Here is a 21,171-nt window from a genome sequence, read left to right as displayed (position 1 = left end):
ATCTTTAAAATATTGATTACTATTTTTACATTTTATCACTCGCTTCTTCAATTGAAATTAAATAGTAATTTCAAACTCTTAACATTTACGATATTTCAAGAAATGTTGTAATCAGGTGATTATGAATCTGCTTCCATTTTCGGATTATTTCAAAATTAAATATCGTCCTCACTTCTTATTTTCTTTTAAGCATCAAAATCGTCCATCTTGGTTAAATTGTAGAATTAAATATTGTCAATGCCGACGTCCTGGCCTAAGGGTAGCACGTCTTCCCCGTGATCTAGGTATTCCGGGTTCGAGTCCTGGTTCGGGAATGGTTGTTCTCTTCCTTGTGTTCTCTCTGTGAGGTGCGTGAATGAGCCCCCCTGTAAAAAGGGGTTGTGCAAGCGAGTGTGTGTGTGTGCTATCTTCATTTGAGCTAGAAGTCAGACTTTTTTCCCTCGGGTACACAGGGGTCTTTACCCTCAGAAGCTACTGCGCAAAAATTTGGCTTAAAAATAGTCACACGAGAAAAAGAAAATGTTATCAATTTTCAGTGCATAATATAACAGAGATATCAAAGCAGAAACGTTCTTCTGAATTATAAAAAAAAGTGAATTTTTTACAGGCAGAAAAATTGAATGACTTTTAAAATGCTACTCATATGAATGAATATTCCAAGTTGAAATAATTCTAATTAATATACATTGTTTCATCCTACTTTCGAGTGCTTGAATCGATTAACAAATCTGGTATTCACAATCAGTTCTAATTATTCCCTACAAGTACCAATGTCTGCACTGCCATAATTTGAACATTGCAGAAGTCCTTTTTAACCAGTCATGGGCACCAATTTAAACAGCACCGAATCCGTACGTCCTTTTGCTATCTTTCCTGGATTTATTATTCTTTTGTCATTATTTGAGGATTCTGATTCATGCCGGTCACTGAAATCGAAACCTTTTGAAATGTATGAGCAGCAGAATTTGGTGGATACTCAATTCAATGGCTCGCATCACATGCTAGAGAAAGTTAGCTTAACATTCAGGAACAAAGCTGCGTTGTGCTGATAAAGCCCAACTGGGTGGAAAATTGTCATTGGCACGAGTGTTTGATTTCGACCAACAATAGATATTGGGAAGGGATTTGTTTGAAGAAGTTTTCTGCTTGGTAACATTGCATTAGCATCTGGTGAAAGCAGCATTTCAGAAAAGGAAAATGAGATCAGCTTGAATAGAGGCTCAGACTAAAGGATGAGAGAGTACAAGGATGTTTGGGATGGAATAAGCTTATAGAATGAGCAACATCTCTGGAAGTTTTGTCGAATACTTCATTGCCTCTGCCTGTATTCAAATTCTCGAATTGAATCTGAAATATAAGATGATTGATTATTTACCAGCATTTAAGAATTTTTTTCTCAATCTGGAAATTAACATTTCAACTCCGACGAAGCATTTAGATCACACAGAGTAAAAGGAAAAAAGCTTCTGTAACAGTTTACGCTGAAGATAAATGTAATTTAATGGGAAATATTGCTTTCAATGCATCACAGAAAGGCGAAAATATAGGAAAATTCTTATTAATCGTATAATACTCCTTGTGATTGATAGATTTAACCAACTAAGTATATATACATACAGGGCGTCTCAAAAAACTTGACCGCGGCTTTTATTCCTTAAATATTGATTATAGATAAATACTGTAAATTACAAAGTTCATAAAAAAAAGGTTTAAAATGTTATGAAATTGATTAAAATTTTCAGGGGATTAAACTTTAAAAAATGAAAAATTTAAATTTTTATACGGACCTCACACAAAAAAATTCCCAATGAGTAAAATGTGTCCCATCTTCTAATAAGGTCATGTACAAAATTTCAGCGATTTATCACAAAAAGTCTCAAAGATATGAAACTACATAAATGCTGACTTAAACCACTATTCGATGCTTGGATATGAGTTCGCAAAGAGGAAAAACCATGTTCGTGTTTTAAGGGTCCTACACAAATTAACAAAGGAAGTAATGATTGAATAAATAAATAAATAATAATTTTGCTATTTATTGGTTCAAAAGTACAAAAAAATTATAAAAGTAATAACTTAAAGGAAAGATTGCATAACTTAAGTAATCTTTCCTTTTTTACAAGTTCATTGACTGTACTAGTTTTAAGTTATATTCTGCAATTTTTAAGTATTTTTCAGGAAGCATAGATTTTAAAATTTGTATTTAAAACTAAAGATATGAAGCATATTTTATTTCCTTATGATGCATTCCTCCGTTGCGTCATCTGCACTGAAGCTGTAAACATTTTCATTTCAATTTCTGATTGACCCTTCACCAACTTTAACATACCTTTGAGAGTTTTCATGATAAAATTCTGAAATTTTGTACATGACCGTATTAAAGAATGGGGCACATTTTACTCACTGGGAATTTTTTGTACGAAGTCCATATAAAAATTTAAATTTTGTATTTTAATCCCTTAAAAATTTTAAACGATTTCATAACAATTTGCACCTTTTTTTACACAACTTCGTAATTTACAGTATATGTCTGTGATCAATATTTAAGAAATAAAAGCCGCGGTCACGGTTTTTGAGATACCCTGTATATAGTTGTATGTTTAATTGATTAATCAAATAACATTCGTTATAAACTTGAAAGCAAAGAAGCTAATTACAATTCTGATTAGACTGACATAGCAATTTTTTTAATTAGATTTCTTCATTTATAAGCTTTAAAATGTTTGATCGTTTCAACTTGAAATCTTGAGTGATCAAATGAAGGATTCCTTAAATTCTGTGTTCTTCAACAATGACTCATTCCGCACGAAAGTCACGTAACCATAGCAACTAGAGGCTGTTATCCGCCTCACAGTTTACTCTCGAAGGAGAATGAAAGTGTGGATGGATAAATCAGCGCCCCTTGTTTGTTAGGGAATAGTTTATCTTGGCCATCGTCCACCGCAGAACAAATCAAAGGAATCAGCAGTGGAATCCAGTTTGACTGATTTTTTTTCTTCTAGGGATTTAGTTCTTTTCTTAAGTAGTATTTTAGTTTGATTTTCTTTTATTCCAGATTTATTTAAATATTTATAGCTGCCAAAGTGTAACAATTAATTTGATGCAGAGAAATACAGTTCGAGTCGAAATTTTTGCTATTTTTAAGAATAGTTTATTCCATAATGATGCTTGAAAAAGATATTATAATATCATAGCAATCACGATTGCAGTAAAGAATCTAAATTTGAAAACTATTTTACTCAAAATAGCAGGATTATCGAGTTAAAAAAACCGATGTTAATTTTTATTTACTGTAATTTATAATAATGATCGTATTATGATAACTAACTTTTTACAAAGCTCGTATGTTGAAAGAAATTTTATTTTTTAAGTATTTAAAAAGCTTCAATACTGCTTAAAGCTTTTCATTATCCTCTCAAACAAAACAAAGAGGATTTTTTGAAATCGGGGAGCATTCAAAGTATTTGCAATAGGATAATAAGTATTATCAGAAAAATTTACAGTCAGAATTTATGAAGTCGTAATTGTGATATATTTTAGTTTATTTTTTCTCGCAAAAATACATTGATTTAATAGGGTAATTCTTTAAACCATTAAGTTTTGATGAAATTACAAAAAAAAAATCCCTGAAGTTATTTTTCATCAAATTTTAATTTCAACATATTATATCTTATTTATATTTTACTGGGAATATAAATATAGTACAAATAAATTAATAGAAACTCCCTACTCGTTAATACCCGCCAACCCTCAGAATAATCACATGGTAATCTTCCCAGGGTTGCTATGCAAATTCTATTTGTTTCTCTACCCCTATTGAAAGCAAGGGAATTCAGTACAATCACATTTGTTGTAAAGTCAATAACTGGTTCGGCTTAATTGCTTTGCTTCTAAAATTCATTTAAATCAGCCCAGAAAAAAAAATTTGATTGTAAAGAAGGTCGTTTTCCTCATTTTACAGAAGTTTAGAAAATAAATTCAACAATCAAATTGAAAATTATTTGTTAATAATTAAATAGTTAATTATTAACTAGTTAATAATTACACGTTAATTATTAACTAGCCGCCTTTGATAATCAGCTAGTTCGCCAAAATTATTGTTCATTAAATATTCATTTAAATATTGTACATAACTTGATCTCAATAATTTCTTCAGCAAATTATTTTTAAATTTCAAATTTTGATAGATATATAATTCATATTATTTTGAAAGTCTTAATGCCTTTCTTTTCATTTTATTTAGCATTTTTATTTCTATTAGCTTCTTTAAAATCCGTAAAAAAACTGGATACATTCTACTATTTCTTGCCTTTTAATGCAATATAATTAATGCATCATCATCCATAATACGACATCGTCCATCGTCCGTTTAATATTCGTACAAATTCTTAAGCATTTTTTGTATTCTTGTTATAAAATATGCTTAAAATATTTCTTTAAATGATAAGATATAGATGATGTTTTGTTTGATGGCAAAAAATTGGTATCATTGAAAAGATAATTTTTTTAATTTCAAGGTGATATAAAGATAATTTCCGTACGGCAATAGTTTTGTAAAAACATCAATATTTTGCTTAATTTTTAATTTAGAAAAATTCCATTTAAAATAATTTCAAAAAAATTACTCTATTACTCGTAAGTACATTCAGAGATGTGCCAAATTTAGTAGTTGTAGTCAAACTGCCTAATCCGCGCCAACACACACACACAGGTACAAATTCATTTTTATTATAAATAAAGATAAAATATCTGTGATTTCAACATAGAACTATATAAAAAGAATTTATTTCATGAATTAATAAAAATCGTAATTTGATTTCTCCTCAATCAACATGGAATAAAATGTGTTGGCCATTAAAAAATGCCCTTTTTTATGTCACCAAAACATTTATTTATGAAAAAAATTTATGTAGGCAAACGTAAATAACTAAGAACATTACGAAAATGTAAGATTGGTAAAAGATTGGTAAAGATTGATAAACAGGGAATTTTAAGATGAACAACATTTTGCAGTTATGTAAATAACACACTGAAGTTTATGAGAATTCTATAATCACTTTCTATACACTTAAAAATTATTATACATATAGACAGAAATGTAAAGTACGTACTAAACTATCTCATAAATATATATTGATGTTGTCAATGCCTCTTTATAAATAAAATTATCTAAGCACACCTGAGATTTTTAAAAAGTTTATTTTCTTATCTGCGAATCTTTCAAAACTTAAGCTAGATAATCCACAAAGAATTTATTTTAGCATTTATTCAAATAACAAACCTCGGAATAGTATTATAATCAAAGATATGTTAGTTTTAAAGCTTTTCAAGAAGTAGTAATCTTTAAGAAAATTATCTTTAAAAAGTTGTTTTGAAATAAAAATATTATATATATTTATATAAATATATATAAAAAATGAAATGAATATATATATTATATAAATTAATATATATAATATGTATTATATATATTAATATTATAATAATTATAACACCAGTATTATAATTATTATAATACTGGTGCTTATAATTTTGTGAAATATTATTAATGTTTGAAAGTTAGTTTATTTATTTATTTACATAATTTGTATTAGCTAATATAGTATAAACATTTTTTCTGTCACTTTTGAATACATTCAAACTAAAGTAATGATAAATATTTGCCATAGCTGTACATCGTTCCAATTTCACATGAACGAAGAATGGTATTTTGCTGAGGTTATTCAAATGCTTTTTGTATGCTTTCCTCGTTTTTTTTTTTTTTAATTCAAAAAATATTTCTAGATTTGTAAATGGCAAAAAGACCAAAAAATCATTTTGACAGATAAGAATATAAATAGCTATATCCAAAGCATTAAAAACACATAGTTTCCAATATTCATCACTTTGTTAGAAAGAAAGAACTTAAAAAAAATGAAAATGAAAATGCTTCAAAAACCTTGCATATTATAATATCGGTTTTTTTTTTTTTTTTTTTTTGCATTCTTACTATATATACCAATGAATAAGATAAGCAATGCTTCAGCTATTTTTAAAATAGAAAATTCCTATTTTAATTTAAGTGAAAAAATTAAATTAATATATTCCCCACTGTTAATTATAGCAGGTTGCAGATATCAATTTAAAGATCGATTTGAAAAGAGTGAATCAATTAAAATAGGATAAATACTCTGTCACATATTTGTTTAACTTTTGCTTGCTTTTAAAATAAATTTTATGTGGTAAAAATGCTCGTGAAATTTATTCTCCCACTTTTTCTAGATTTTGTATATTTTTATTAATATGAAACTTCACCTTATGTTTCGGTAGTATTTCTTTTAATTAGCCATCTGATTAAAAAAATTTCTGAGTGTTTCCTTTTGCAGAACTCTTAAGACTATGTGAAGTACATCTTTAAACATCAAAAACATTAACTTTTTCAATAGTCCTGAATGCAGTGATAATTTTCTGGTTCTTCATAATCCCTTTTATTGTAATGAAGAAACAAAAACATTTTCTAACGAATGTATTTAATGCCTTTTCTCCATCATATTTGAAAAAAGCTACATTATTTTTAGAATTTTCTTCTAAATTTAGGAACGATAACTTGGGCTCAATAATGAATTTAATATTATTACAGAAAAATCCAAAATCCTTCCCGTGGGTTTATTGTGAAAAAAATCCACCTCAACAACGGATAATGCTTTCTTTATTCTACAAAAATTTACGAATACAGAATAGCAAAATACAGCCGAAACATGCATTAAAACAATATTTGCTGTAAGCAGCAGCATAGGAGCAGCAGATTGCTACTTAACAATCGGAACTTCACAAAGTGATCAGAGAGAACTCAATTGCTCTCTCTCTCTCTCTCTCTCTACTCGACTACTAATATCGACTATTCGCTTGAACTCAGCTTTTTATAGTTTCCATCACAGGGCGAAGAAGTTTGCAGAAGAATGTCGTATCTTCGTTCCTAATCGATAAATTGCCAAAATTTCTGCAATTTCAGGAGCTCTCGTATTTGTTCAAAAATGATTGTCAAATTTGTGGCCAATACCGGTGTCTCATTGACCCGACACCTATTCAACATTCATCAGAGGTATCTGTAAAACTATCTTCCTTAACAGGGGATTTACTGCACAGGAAAGCAATATCACAAATTCATAACCATATAATTAAAATCGAGCATGTATAAAAGTAATAACTAAAACATTGAAAATGATTACTACACAATATACTTAATTTTTTTTTAATGTATTCAAAATAAGAATAGAAACTGTATGGAAAAAAAAACTGCAACTACTAAACAAAACTTTTTTTTTTTTGAAGTACAGGGTAATTCAAAATGAATATAGCGATTTAAAACGGCTATAGCTATTTAATGAAAAAGAATTCATCGATAAGATTAACACATAATGTAGACGGAACTATACGTTTGTATATATACGTCATAGATGTTCTATGGGACTTCCCTTGATCACACGGATAATATCTAGGCAGTAGTCCATTTCACGCCATACATTTTGAAGCATGTGTGCAGTCACCAACGCAAGCTCATTACAAATATGTACTTTGAATTCTTCAATTGTTTGGGCATGGGAGCATTTGGGGCGCACATACACGTATATGTGCTCCCATGGGAAGCAACTTCAGAGTGTATTGCGTGAAATGGACAACTGCCTAGATATTGTCTGTGTGACCAAGGGAAGTCACATAGAACATCTATGACGTACGTATACAAAATTCTGAAGGTCTGTCTACATTACATGTTAATCTTATCGATGAATTCTTTTTCATTAAATAGTTATAGACGTTTGTAATCGCTATAATCATTTTGAATTACCCTGTAGTATTAAAGTAGTTTTTGTACAATAATATACTCAAGAACTCTTAAGGAGGAAAAATTTTAAATATCGATTATTTTTTAAAAATTAAAATATGATTAAAATTATCAAACCCCCTTTCTTTGTGAGTATTTTTACCACAAGAAACACTTACTTGTTAATTTGGTGTTTCTAGGTCCAGTGGTCTGTCCTGTAGAATGTTTTGAACGACTTTTGAATAATTATGTAGTATCACGCATGAAACAATTTGCAGACAGATATCTAGATATTAAACATTATCACGTCAAATAGTAGAAATAAAATTTTTCATCTGAATTAATTTGCATCCAAATATATACTTTTTATAGTATAAAAATGCAATTTTAACTCGAACGATTTAGAGTTGTTGCCCAGAATGCATAAATAAACTGATATGAACATCGTAATGTAAATAAAAATCATTATGACTGTGCTCGCATTTATCACATATGCGTCGAAACAGATATAAGAAAAATAATACTGCCAATCTTTCAAAGATCAAAAGTTAATTGAATATTAAATTAATTAGAACTTAAACAAGATTTTGTAGTTAAGTAATTTCATTTAAGTAACTTCAGAACCAATTGTTCCTCAAGAAATAATTTTACATCATTTTAAAATTGAAAATTTTGCCTTTGCAATAGCATCAGTTTTACCTCTGTTCAATATATTCCTCAAATTTTATTAATTTTTCAAAATTTTATAATTAATTGAAAAAATAAAAAATCTGGGCGATTAGAAATAAGAAAATTAATAAAATTCCATTACTAGGCGATGATAGTATTTTAAACTGCCTTATTTTTCGATTTTTTTTTTAGTTGTCTTTTTTAAATATTCAATAACATCTTTTATTGAAATGAAAAAAAGTTTTAAAGTTTATTACATTAGATTAAAAAGTTTCAAACGTTAAACCTTCTATCAGCATGCTTTAATGCATTTGTATACAAAATTTTGAGATTGAGATAGTGTATGACTTAGAGTAATGAAAAATTTGGAATGGCGATTTAACGATGCCCAGAAGTTTAATAAGTCTAATTCTTGAATTCAAACAACGATATAGAAAGTAAACTTTTAGTGAGCAAATGAAATAAAATATTCGGCGACAGTAACAGCTTAATGCTAGGAAAAAGCAAGGCAAAATAGTGCCAACAGGTTCATTTTAAATTTTATTAAATTTACAGATTAACTAATTATTTCAGAATGTTTATTCAAACTTTTCTTATATTTCAGCATTTGTGAACAAAAATGTAAAGACCTGTGTAATAAATATTAATAATTTATGGGGAAAAATTGACTATCAGTGGCTTTTAAAAAATTGGTTGATTAGTCAATTGATACAATATATTTTGGACGACAAAGAATATCGTGTATTGCAGCATTTTATACAAAAATAGATTTTACATTAAAACGTATATTAATCCCGTATTAAAAGGATATTAATCCCTAGCAAAAGTGAGTGTATCATCTTGTTCCAAAAGAAAATATCTGTCCATCCTGTTAATAACGGACGAAAAGGAAGATTTTTTTTCTTATTTCATATACTTAAGGATCGAATTTATATCACCATAATATTATAATTAATTACATAGATTTCATTCATTTATCTGCCAAATTTACTCAAGATACTCTTAAAAAATTGAATGTTCATGTGAATATAAAAGACATTTGAAATAGAATAATGAATATATTTATATAAATAGTGAATAATTATGACACTCTTTTCAACGGCATTTTTAAGAAACGTGTCAAATTTTTCATTATATATGTGAAAATACTTTTATTACTTTGTAATGTATGATATTATAGTGTATGGACGGCATAAAAACTTACATTTTTTCTTGAGTTCTTTCTGTATTTTCATTTTAAATTGCCTAAATTTTAATTTCATTCCTTATCAAGATGTAAAAATAAAAATAATTAAATAACTAGTTTAATAAAATTTTAATTGATTAAAATAAAATTTTAAATTATTTAAAAAGTTGAAAAAAGCTGGATGAATATAAAATGACTTTTTTTTAAAAGTTAATAATACTTACGTAAATTCATGAGTTGCTGCTTGCATAACTTCTTTATAACTGCAATATTTGTTAATGAGGCTTACTCCGGTAATAACGCCGTTGTTGGCATACACCATATAATCAATAAAATAAAAAAATAATAACATATATGAAATAACACTTAAAATTGTGATTTTTTTTTTTTTTAATTATTGAACTAGATTTGATGGTAAAATAATGTTAAGCAGTTTGAAAAATAATATTGAATTGAAAAATTTTAAACGAATGATATTAATTGTTAAGATAAATAGCATTTTTTTTACTATGAAAAATAATAATAGGAGTAGAAAACAGAAAAATAAATATAATAATTTTTTTAAAAAATTTTAAGGAAATGATTATTTTTCGGAGATAAATTTCCAGACATCAAAAAGAATTATAAGGAATTTCCCTAATTATTGTATTTATTTTCAGATTCATTATTTTGTCATTTCGATCATAAATTATCTCGGAGAGCGTCGTACCATATGTATAAATAAAACTAATGTTTGTCTATATTTATAAAGCCTTTAGTTCAGATTTAAACATCCTAAATAAACTCTTTTTATTGATTTCGCTTTCCTTGTTTCTTTTTTAAATTTTATTGTATTATAAGGTAAGTTTATTTTTAGCTACATTCAATTCTCCTCCTTTCCCTCGCCTCCCCCTACCCATCTTGGCGTACTGCCAAAAAAGCTTGAGTCCACCCTCCGCCAGAGGGCAGTTGGTGGCTGTCCACGTGCCCTGCCGATGCTGATGCCGGTGTTTTTGTGTTTCCGCAGATGTCTGACGACGACCGATTGTCCCTGACGACTGCCGTGAGCGACGAGGAAGAAGGGGGGTCCGCGGACCCCCGGGCGACCGCGCACCCCTCCAGCAGCTCCCGGAGAGCGGCGGCCGCCGCTTCCTTCAACTGCACGGGGGCCGTCAGGAAGGCCGGGTAAGTACTGCGCAAGCTCAACACACTCACTGCGGTCCAGCCGTAAACAAAGGCACATCACTGGATTTAGTGGATAGAAAGAATAAATTTAGAGAATACATACGAGAAGTCAAACAAATCCGATTGCGCTTCCAAGTTAGATTAAATACATTTGTCCACACCATCTCTTTAGATTTTATTATGATAACAAATGAATGATATAAAACTGAAAATTATTGCAAAATAAGAAGTAGACATTAAAGGCTTTCACTCGCTTCATTATCATATTTTTATATAACCATAAAGACTAATCTTGTTTTCCCTTTATGTTCTTTCCAGCAGTTCATCCTCAATGAAGACAATGTCCTCACTCCACCCCTTTTTTATCCGATACTGTCACTGTCTCCATAGATATTTTTTTTATTTTACTATAAACAGGTGGATGATTCTGATAGAGGGTATTTTTGATATTTATTCCTATCAGATCGTAAGTTTGTTTACACAGTTTTTTTTTTTTTTCAATTAACTACTATACGTATTCTGCTTTTTCTTAATAGAGTAGGGATTTTCATGGATTTGTTCAGCTGCTTGGTTTCCATCGAAAGGGACCTTAAATATACAAAAATGTCTTTGAAAATGATTATGAGAAGAATTTAATTTCGTCAGTTGTCGTATTAACCTTTTTTGAAATTGTAAACAGACCATGGTATTAAATATACAGGGTGGTTTTAATTAAAGTTCCACTTTGAAATGGTCATAAAAGGAAAACTACTGGACCAAATGTTATCAAACTTGGTAATAGTTTAAAAAAGGTCATGGAAATTTTTTTCCCACCAAAAAAAAAAACAAAGTTAAAAAACTCACCACCAGGGGTAAATGGTGCTATATGCAGTATTGTTAAACAAAATAAGGCATGTAGACATCGGTTTAAAAATGTGTTTAATCGCTTCTGAAACGAAACTGTTTGTGGGTTATGTAAAACCGCAATGTCTTGTAATTGGCTTACGGCAGGAGAAGTAAATGATTTATGCAGATGCGCTTTACACGTCATTTGGTTTTCCAGATAAAAGTGAGCTTCTTCGTCAGTTTCCATTGTTACGAATCGACTATGTCTCTAACTATGCAAGGCCATGCTTTTCTCGTTAAATGTTATCATGAATGCAATAGCATTGATTGGCGTGCTTTGCAAAGGTATCGTTCATGAAGAGGAATACACCGAAGGATATGCTAAGAGCTCTTGATGAGAATGCAGTAATGCGATTTAACTTGATTTCAAAAAATGATAAATGCCATATTGAGCATGTTTTGTAACACATTTCAGAAACGATTGAATACATTTTAAAACACTGTCTTCATGTCCTATTTTATCTAACAATATTGCATACAGCGCCATTTCACCTCCTGGTAGTGAGTTTTTAAACTTTTTTTTTTGGGGGGGGGGGGAGAAATTCATAAGACCTTCTTTAAACTCTACCAAGTTTGTTAACATTTGGCCGAGTAGTTTTCCTTTTATGACCGTTTCAAAGTGGAACTTTAATTATAATCACCTTGTATATAAATTAAATTAAGGAAGGGAAACCAAAGTCATCTCAAGTTTACCAAGAAAAATGGACGTTGAGAAATAAAAAAAATTTTAAACCAACTTTTAATAATTTCTAATAAACCCAAATCGTTTCGTATTTTAAAGGAAAATTAATGTTAAAGAAAAAATATCAAAAAATCTTCTAATAATTTTTGTGAAACTAAACATTTTTTGCCCATTTATGAAATTATTCAAAGAACACTGAATAACAGTTTGTATAAGATCTAGAGACACTGTGTATATTATATATATGTATATAATATACACAGTATATATATATATATATATATATATATATATATATATATATATATATATATATATATATATATATATATATATATGCAACAAGTTATAGCCATGGAATAAAAACGATACAATAAACAGATTTTTTTTTACCAAAGAAAATTATATGTAATAATGAATCGAATGTTATTAATCTAAAAAACAAAAGGCAGAAGCAACATTAAATAATCAGTCTAAAGAATACTACAAAACATTAAAATTTGGAACTGAAGCTTTGGGATCCAAAATCAACATTCAATTCAAGAGAGCGAAGAAGAAGAATTTCAAAATATTTATGAACTCAAGTTAAAAGTGCTCGTATTAGCATAATTGCATCATTACGGATTCAGTAACTTCTTTGTATTAAAATTATCCCATGTATGATAGAAATGTTAACTGTAAAAAAAGGGCTTTTCCTTCTGTTCTAGAGAATTTCTTGAAAACATAAAATACTATGAAAAACTTTTCAAACTTTTAATACATTTACTTCAATTAATAAAAAAAAATTGAAAATTATAAAGCTGAGTATACAATCAAATATAATTAAATATAGAGACAAGACAATATGGGAGAAATAACTTCAAAATAATTATCCACTCCCAAAATCGACACTAACTTAATTTTCTATTATAATTCTCAGCTGGGTTTAGGGCTGAATTAAATTTTTAAATTTTTAGAATATCCTGAATTAGAATTAGAACGAAAATCGAATATACAAATGAAATGGCAAATGGAATAATAACGATTAAAAATTAATGTGGAAAGGAGATAAATGAGAAAAGAAAAAAATAAGATTTTGGGATTCATTTTGAACAAATAAAAATTTGTACAAAGAAATTGTATGATATATTATTTTTATTTTCTTTTGCGACACGAAATAAAGAAATAAAATTTCATGCATTCTCAGAAATGTACATAAATTTTTATCTTAAAAATGAAGTTAATTTCAAAGATAAATCTGAATTACTTGAATTAATATCCCGTTTTGAAGTTGCATGAAATCAATTTCTGGACAAACTTCAGAATATGAAGCATTTTATGTTTGACGAAAATATCACTGAACTGATATTAAGCTATCCAGATTTTCACACCACACTTACAATAGAATGCTGGACCCCATAAGAATTTAAAATTTATGAAGTCTGGCTGCTTAAAATATTCTTTGATAGAGTTGTCTCAAATTCGCGATTCTACGACTCTGAAACTAATATTCTGTTATCAAGTCACTGTAGCCTTGGAGACAGAAAAGTAACTGAAGAGAAGCAATATTTAAGATTAAAATTCAATAAAAAGCAAATGATATTTGTATTTAACATTTTTAAAAAATTAGGAATTCCAACAATTTAAAAAAAAATCAGGAGATTTTGAGATGCTTCTGGAAAACTGGAATAAGCATGATGACAATATAATTCAATTGTCTTATTATTTTATAAAGGATGATTATAAAGTAATTTACAATCTCGGTTTATTTTAATTTGAAAGATATATCTGCAATCTCAAATATATAGCGTCATATAAAAACTGAATACACAAATTAAGCCTCATTTGATTGCAAATTAAAAGAACTTCTGTTTAATCGGGCTAATTTAATAAATTACAATAATATACTTCTGGTAACAAAACTTCTTGTAACAAATCAACATAATGGTAAAGGTATTGACTTCAGTATTGATACTACATTCAAAACTTAATTTAGTCAAAAATCTATGGAGTATGTGGATCAGGAATACATTGAAAACGACGTTAAAATGCTTTTCCGATAGTGTGGCCAAAAGACTTGGAAAGGGAGATCTAATGTTGCTCTCGTGATCTCCCTCTGGAGGCTTCATCTGACTATTTTTCTTCTTAACTTGTAGCTGAGCATTCATGTTTACTTGCTTTAATTTTTCTTTTGAGCTCTGATTTCGTTTCCGAAAGGTTTCGTGAGGAAAATAGATTATCATAAAATTTTTCAGCCTTTATATAGTTTACAAAGCTTCGTGCTTACTTTCGATGTTTGGATTCTTTCCATATTAACCCATTGTAATCCGTCTATATATGTCATTGTGAGTCTATTTTAGCGCGAAATTGTAAAAGTTTTCACTAATCATCCTTGTAAAATGCATATCAAAAATCTTTATTCAATTTTATCAACAATAAATAATTTAAGTAAGATTCTGCTAAGTTATCGTCCAGTTTTGATTTTACAATAAGGTAATTTTACAGCCGATTTCATAACTTTGAACCGGTTTTGGATAATTACTTTTCCAAATTTCCATACCACAATTGTGGGAAACGACTTACTTCCGGTGAATTTAAAGTGCATTAGATCCATCTACACTACATATATTTCTAGAAATTAGGAATTGATGGCCCTCAATTCCCGAAGCCTGGAATCTGGTTCCAAACTGCTAATGTTCATGTTAACTGTTCCAGTAATATCACACAGATGTACATCTAAATGCAAAATGCTCAGAATATATTTTAGTTTTACATAAGAACTTATAAAAAACTTCAGCATGATTCCATGATTTGCATGTCCAATCAAAGCTCTGACTTCTTCCATGCTACTCAAGCATAATTAGGGCCATTTAGTTTATATTTGCAGAGATTCTAGTTTTTGAACTCATCTAGATTTGTCAAAAGCAGTAACAGATAAACGGGTTCCTTGAAAGTTCCCCATAAAAGAAATATAATCAGAAGCATTCAGATCAGAGGATACAAAATGAAGACTGAAGAAGATGAAGAAGCATGCCTTTAGCCAATTGTTAAGAAATTTTTTGACTTATAAATACTTCATTGTCAGTTTACAGTTATAGGAAATACCAGTTTCTAATTACCAGGTATTAAAATCTCAATGAAAAGAGAAAATACACTACGTCTTCCTACACACAAAAGCACACAGACACACATGAATGTTCATGTACCAATTCAACAAAACTTGACAATTCACTTTTTTTTTAAATATGAAAAACATGTTTACAATTTATTAACAGTTCAGAAGATATAACCTGAGGAATTTTAATGGACATCCATATAAAATGCAAAATCTTGCAAATAAAGTTTTCCACATACACATAAAAAAAACCCGCATAACATTCCAGTCATTGTCTCTTTAAATAAATCTGACCATTTTCTGATTCTTTATAATGGCAGGTTCCTCAGCGTGAAAAAGTGGCTCCTGAGGAAGCGGCAGCAAGTAGAACTGGCCAGAAAGCGGGGTTGGAAGGGCTACTGGGTGTGCCTGAAGGGTACCACCCTGCTCTTCTACCCATGCGACAACCGGGACGGCCGGGCCATCGACACCACCCCCAAGCACCTGATCATCGTGGACGGCGCCATCATGCAGCCCATCCCCGAGCACCCCAAGAGGGATTTCATCTTCTGTCTCAGCACGGCCTTCGGGGATGCCTACCTCTTCCAGGTAAGGGAGGCAACGAATTTTCATATCTACTAAGGGTAAAGAATGATAACATGCCTTAAAGTAAAGTCCGAGCAAGGAAGATATGTCATGCTCCTTTACATTTACTACAACTCAAACAATCTAGAAACAAGCACGAATGAAAGACATTTACTATATCGACTGCCAAGAAACTGGGTGATTAATGAACACTGAGGAATTTAAAAAAAAGGTCATTTTAAAATTCATTGATAACTTAATGAATGATACTAATCCATTAGCAAATGGCTAGAAAACATTATGAGAGTTTGTTAAAACATGAAACAAAATGAGTAGTAAAATTGTATCATTACATAATGTATTTTTTATAATATTGTCTTTGTTAAATTCTATCTATTAATAATAAAACCGAATGCATATATATCTAGTGATAATTTGGATGAAATTATCATGCCCTGATTAATCCATCTAGCACTTTTGAATTATCGTGGTATATACATATATACAGGCAGACAGTGAATTGTTTTTCTGGACTCGGAAATATATAAAAAGAAGAATAGAGTTTCTCATTAATGAAGTAATCATTCGTAAAGAATTGAACCCATATAATTATTTTTAAATTAATTTTCGATTCAGTCCCTTACATGATACACGGTATATAAAAAACATATAAATGTTCTAAATGAGGCATATCGTTTATTGCAAAAAAAATTATAATTATGGATTTATATCCAAGTTATAATTAAATAAATTTAGTTATAATATCGTATTTAATTGACAGAGTCTACTAATCCTATCTAATCAAAAAGACAATTGTCACTTTCTGTTACATTCTGTGTCAAAGAGTTTAAGGAAAACATGATAGGACAAGAAAAGTTACTGATCAAAAAGAAGTACAGTTTTCAATCTCTATCTAATTACTTTGGTAAAAGTGGAAGCTTAATTCACCAACCTATTCTGTGGAACCTAGAAGGCACAGAAGAAATCTGCGGAAAAGAGAATGGCGGATAACTTGATAATGTTGAGCAACAGCTTTTCAGTGAACTAAAATCATCTAAAAAATAAGCAAACAGAACCAGTAAAGAGGGAGGCAGTTCTCCACGAAATTACAACTCGCTTCTTTGAGAGAAAAAGAAAGCATTTGTAATCACTACGGACAGTGTTTTCCGGAAAGAAATGCTTTTATAGCCTTCGATTGAATTAAAAGTAAGGTTTTTCTTAAGATTGTGTCTCTTTTTCTTTACGATATGGAGGAGGTGCATTGGTTTTAAGGAAAAGAGATCGGTTGTGTTGTAATGGACATCGAAATCGTTTCTGTTTCCTTAGCGTACATGCGTGGCTAGCTTTGAAAAGTCAGGAGACTAACGAACTCTAATGTGTATCTGATTTTTTTTATTTCTTCTATTTCTTCGGAAAACAGCTATTCATCGAAACTATTTTTTTTTTCGTATCTTGAGTGACTATCCATTTATACCGAGTAAGAATATACTTTAAAAAGGCAGAAATTCTCATTGAACGTCAATGAATTTCAGCTCATGACCAGTCGCAACTTAAAAGATAAATTATTTTTGAGAATATTTCAAACAAAATTTATGTTTATAAACGCAAAGTAAAATGCAAGTCTACTGAATATGCAACGTAAACAACATTTCAGTTCTGCAAAAAGCTTATTAAAAATAATTTAATTATTTAGATGAATTAGAAATATCAATTTCTGACTCACAGCAAACTTTTGAAAAAGACTTAAGTTTCACTCTTTATTTCATGCCATTTATCACCTGGAGATAATTGGGAAAATTTGAATACATCTGTTTATTTATTTTTTCAAATGTCATGTGACTTATATCATTTTTTCCCAATTGCATTTTTCGATTGTTTTCTGCCTTTTTTGTCATTATAGAAATATATTCATGTTGTATTTCACATCATAAAAATTAATATCTTAATAAGATTTTTGAATTTCTTGTTTTTATTTATTTTCCTCTTTGAGACAAAGTTCGTTTAAATTGACTCGATTAACAGAAAACAAACAAAATTTATTTGATACGAACCAAAATAGGACTAGTAAGTTTTTTAAGAGAGTCATTTTATAGGAGGCACATCACCTGACAAATATATCTGTACGCATTAATGTTTTATTGCACATTATTTTACACTGTATTGAAGTGTCAAATCTTTGTATCCACACATGTGCAAATAAATTTCAAAATAAAATTTGAGAGATCCATTTTGTGTGTATATGAATTGTTTTTCACTCAAAATTAGAGACATATTTTGAGTAAATTTTAAACTTTTAATAAAAAAAAATCTTTGAAGATTTGAAACACTGGAAAAAACTCATTTATCGAAAAGACAGTGAAAATTTTAGTGCTAACAGTGATACAAAATAGTGCTAATAGATATTCTTATATGTGGGCTACCCAGGAAGTAAATTCCAATAGTAATGGATGCTACTATAATAACAAGAGTGCTTGAGCGCGCCAATTTGAATAACCTGCAAAATAAAGGCATCATTATTATGAAAATTAGCATGAAGGTGTTTTATAGTAAATAGCGATCATTTTTAAGGATACCGATAGAAGAGTGCTGTTATCCTTTGGATCAAGAAGATTACTGTCTTTCGTTTAGCGGCTGCAGTGTTACAACTCAGTACAAACATTCTCATTCTCTTTACAGTCTAGACCTCTCTTCCTCTGATTATCATATCTTTTTCCAGTAATGAATCGTACCTTTGGAAGAAAGGGTTCTAGAATGATAATGCTTTCAAGAGAGCAGTCACCACCCAGTTATCAGTATATACCGAAAACAAAACATCATTTCGTTATGGCAAATATCTCAATACTTATTATAATTGCGCTTTAATACAACCGACGACTTGAATTAACAATGAATATTTTGTCCCATTGCATTTTATAATCCTCTAATTTGGAAATGAAATTTACGATCTAGATACCTTAAATATTAGTGTGAAATATTTCAATGGTTCGTTTCTTTTGCACAGGCCCCGTGTCAGGTGGAGCTGGAGAACTGGATCCACAGCATCCACAGTGCTTGCGCTGCTGCCTTCGCCAGACACCGGGGCAAGACGGGGACCCTGCACCTGTTGCAGGAGGAGATCTTCAGACTCGAGAAAGAGATCGAGTCGGTGAGTGTTAATCGCCTAATTCGCATTTTATCAAATAAAGGATCAAAAGTTGTTAAAAATAAAACTTTACAACGAAACATTTAAAAGAAACGTCTTATAAATATCGAAAATTTCAGAATTTAGGCTCATCTAGTATGTTTAAAGTTGCTTAAGCGAAGAAGAATGAATCGGAAAATAACTGCCAAAAAGCTATAAAGAAATACTTTGATTATTTAGTGCGTTACATTTTTGTAGCTATTTTAAAGATTTTAATATGAAAAGTAAATTTATATTTCCTCGATAACAATCTTTAATTAAAAAAAATTAGCTTATTGCATATTGTCGCTCACAGTGCAAAAGTCATACGTTTAAAGTTTAAATATGATTGCATACACTAGTTGGCTCACTTTCAAAACGCATATAGACGCCAAGTCGCTAATCTCATCTTACTTTTGGTAATAACGGCTTAGAATCCGTTTCGAGATAAAGAAGTATAGTCTAAGGGATTCTAACCATATTTAATTCTTGATGTCTTGAACCATATGTAATTTCTTATCATTATAAGCAATGATATGTTCAAACAACTGTTTTCTTCATGAAAAAGATCTTTGTTATGAGAGGTCTTTGGTATTCAATACAGAACTAAATAAATAAAACGGAGTTCATTGAAATATAAAGTTAATTAAAATAATTTATGATATGTACCGCTTCTAAATGATGCTATTAGAGAGTAGGAATTAAAGCAATGAGATAGAAAAAAATATAGTTAGTTAAAACTCTATAAAAGGTGTTAATAAATTCTTGTATTTGTATGACTAATAAGTGACCCAAAACTTTCAATGGATTCTACTCAAGGCTAATATAATTTTCTATTTAATGCGCAGAAATTTTTTTTTATAAACACTTATTTAATCATGAGTAATAACCAGAAACAATGTACGTCACCAAAATTATATCCTTTGCTACATTAGTATATTGAAACGGTTATTTAGTTTCGGAGGTTAATAAAACTGATAGCACACTAAGAAGTAATGCTAGATGAGCAATAAAGATCTGGAAATAGCTATTGATTGCTGGGAAATGAACCGTAAAACTTCCTATGCTGTGCTACGTGAAATCGTATCAGGGTACAATCAATCTGTGAAAGAGTCTAGTACAATTGAACAACTAGGATTTATTTTAGATCATTTCCAGTCTGCGAACAAAATGGATAAGTGGAGCATTTCAGACCGAAATGCAATACTGTGTCAAATATTATAATTTTTTCAAAGCTGATGTGCTGAAGCTGAATGAAAAAATCTTATCAATACACGTATTTGAAATAGATAGTTTTTGGCAATTACCTCTCTGTGAAAAAAAAATGATGGGATATATAAACCTCTTTTTGTAGAAAGAATAAAAATTTTTCACTCTACATTCTTCTGTAATATCTTCGTCTCATTTAAATGTATCAGACATCACGTTTTCTTCATCCTTTAGTGTCACGCAATTTACAGAACAAATGCCTTCCTAAAAATTATTATAATGCTAATTTAAAGCAAAAGTAAACATTTTGTTTTGAAGTTAATATTTAAAAGTGGAAATGTTGAAAACTGCGATTCATTTTCGTCTGCGTTCCTTTAATTGTAGTTTTTTGTGCATTCATTTCACATGCGTTCTAAGATCTTATTCCGGTTTGTTTTTTCTAATCGTCTTTTTTTTTTCATTTTTGTAGATATATTTTTGTTTGTATGTTTCTTGTGTGTGTGTGTAATAACTTAATTAATATCAAAAAATTATTATAAAATGCATTTAAGATTAATCATGAAGAATTTATCAAAATAAGAAAAAATATTGCGAAGTTGTAAAACTGGTATCATTCAAAAATCTACATTTTATTTTAAAATGGTTTTAAAATTATTTTTATTGCATTAAAATTCTCTCGAGTTAATGAGGAGAAATATTGAAATTTATACTATTTTAAATTACATAAAAATTTTATTTAAAATTTGAAAGTCTTTTT

At 29.5% G+C, this 21,171-nt stretch overlaps 1 protein-coding gene across 2 annotated transcripts in view; it reads left to right on the top strand.

Moving 5' to 3' along the window:
- The window catches only part of LOC129965787 (protein still life, isoform SIF type 1-like), a 284,431-nt gene that overhangs the window by 214,913 nt on the left and 48,347 nt on the right, over nt 1-21,171 (top strand). For both annotated transcript variants that reach the window (XM_056079968.1, XM_056079967.1), the window contains exons 9-11: nt 10,663-10,820; nt 15,802-16,069; nt 19,047-19,190. In XM_056079968.1, coding sequence (XP_055935943.1) covers nt 10,663-10,820; nt 15,802-16,069; nt 19,047-19,190 — 570 coding nt within the window. The remainder of the gene's footprint in view (nt 1-10,662; nt 10,821-15,801; nt 16,070-19,046; nt 19,191-21,171) is intronic.

This window comes from Argiope bruennichi, chromosome 4, assembly GCF_947563725.1.
Source record: "Argiope bruennichi chromosome 4, qqArgBrue1.1, whole genome shotgun sequence".
NCBI lineage: Eukaryota > Metazoa > Arthropoda > Arachnida > Araneae > Araneidae > Argiope > Argiope bruennichi.
The sequence above is the reverse complement of the archived record's forward strand: the minus strand, read 5'-3'. Positions and strand labels throughout refer to the sequence as shown.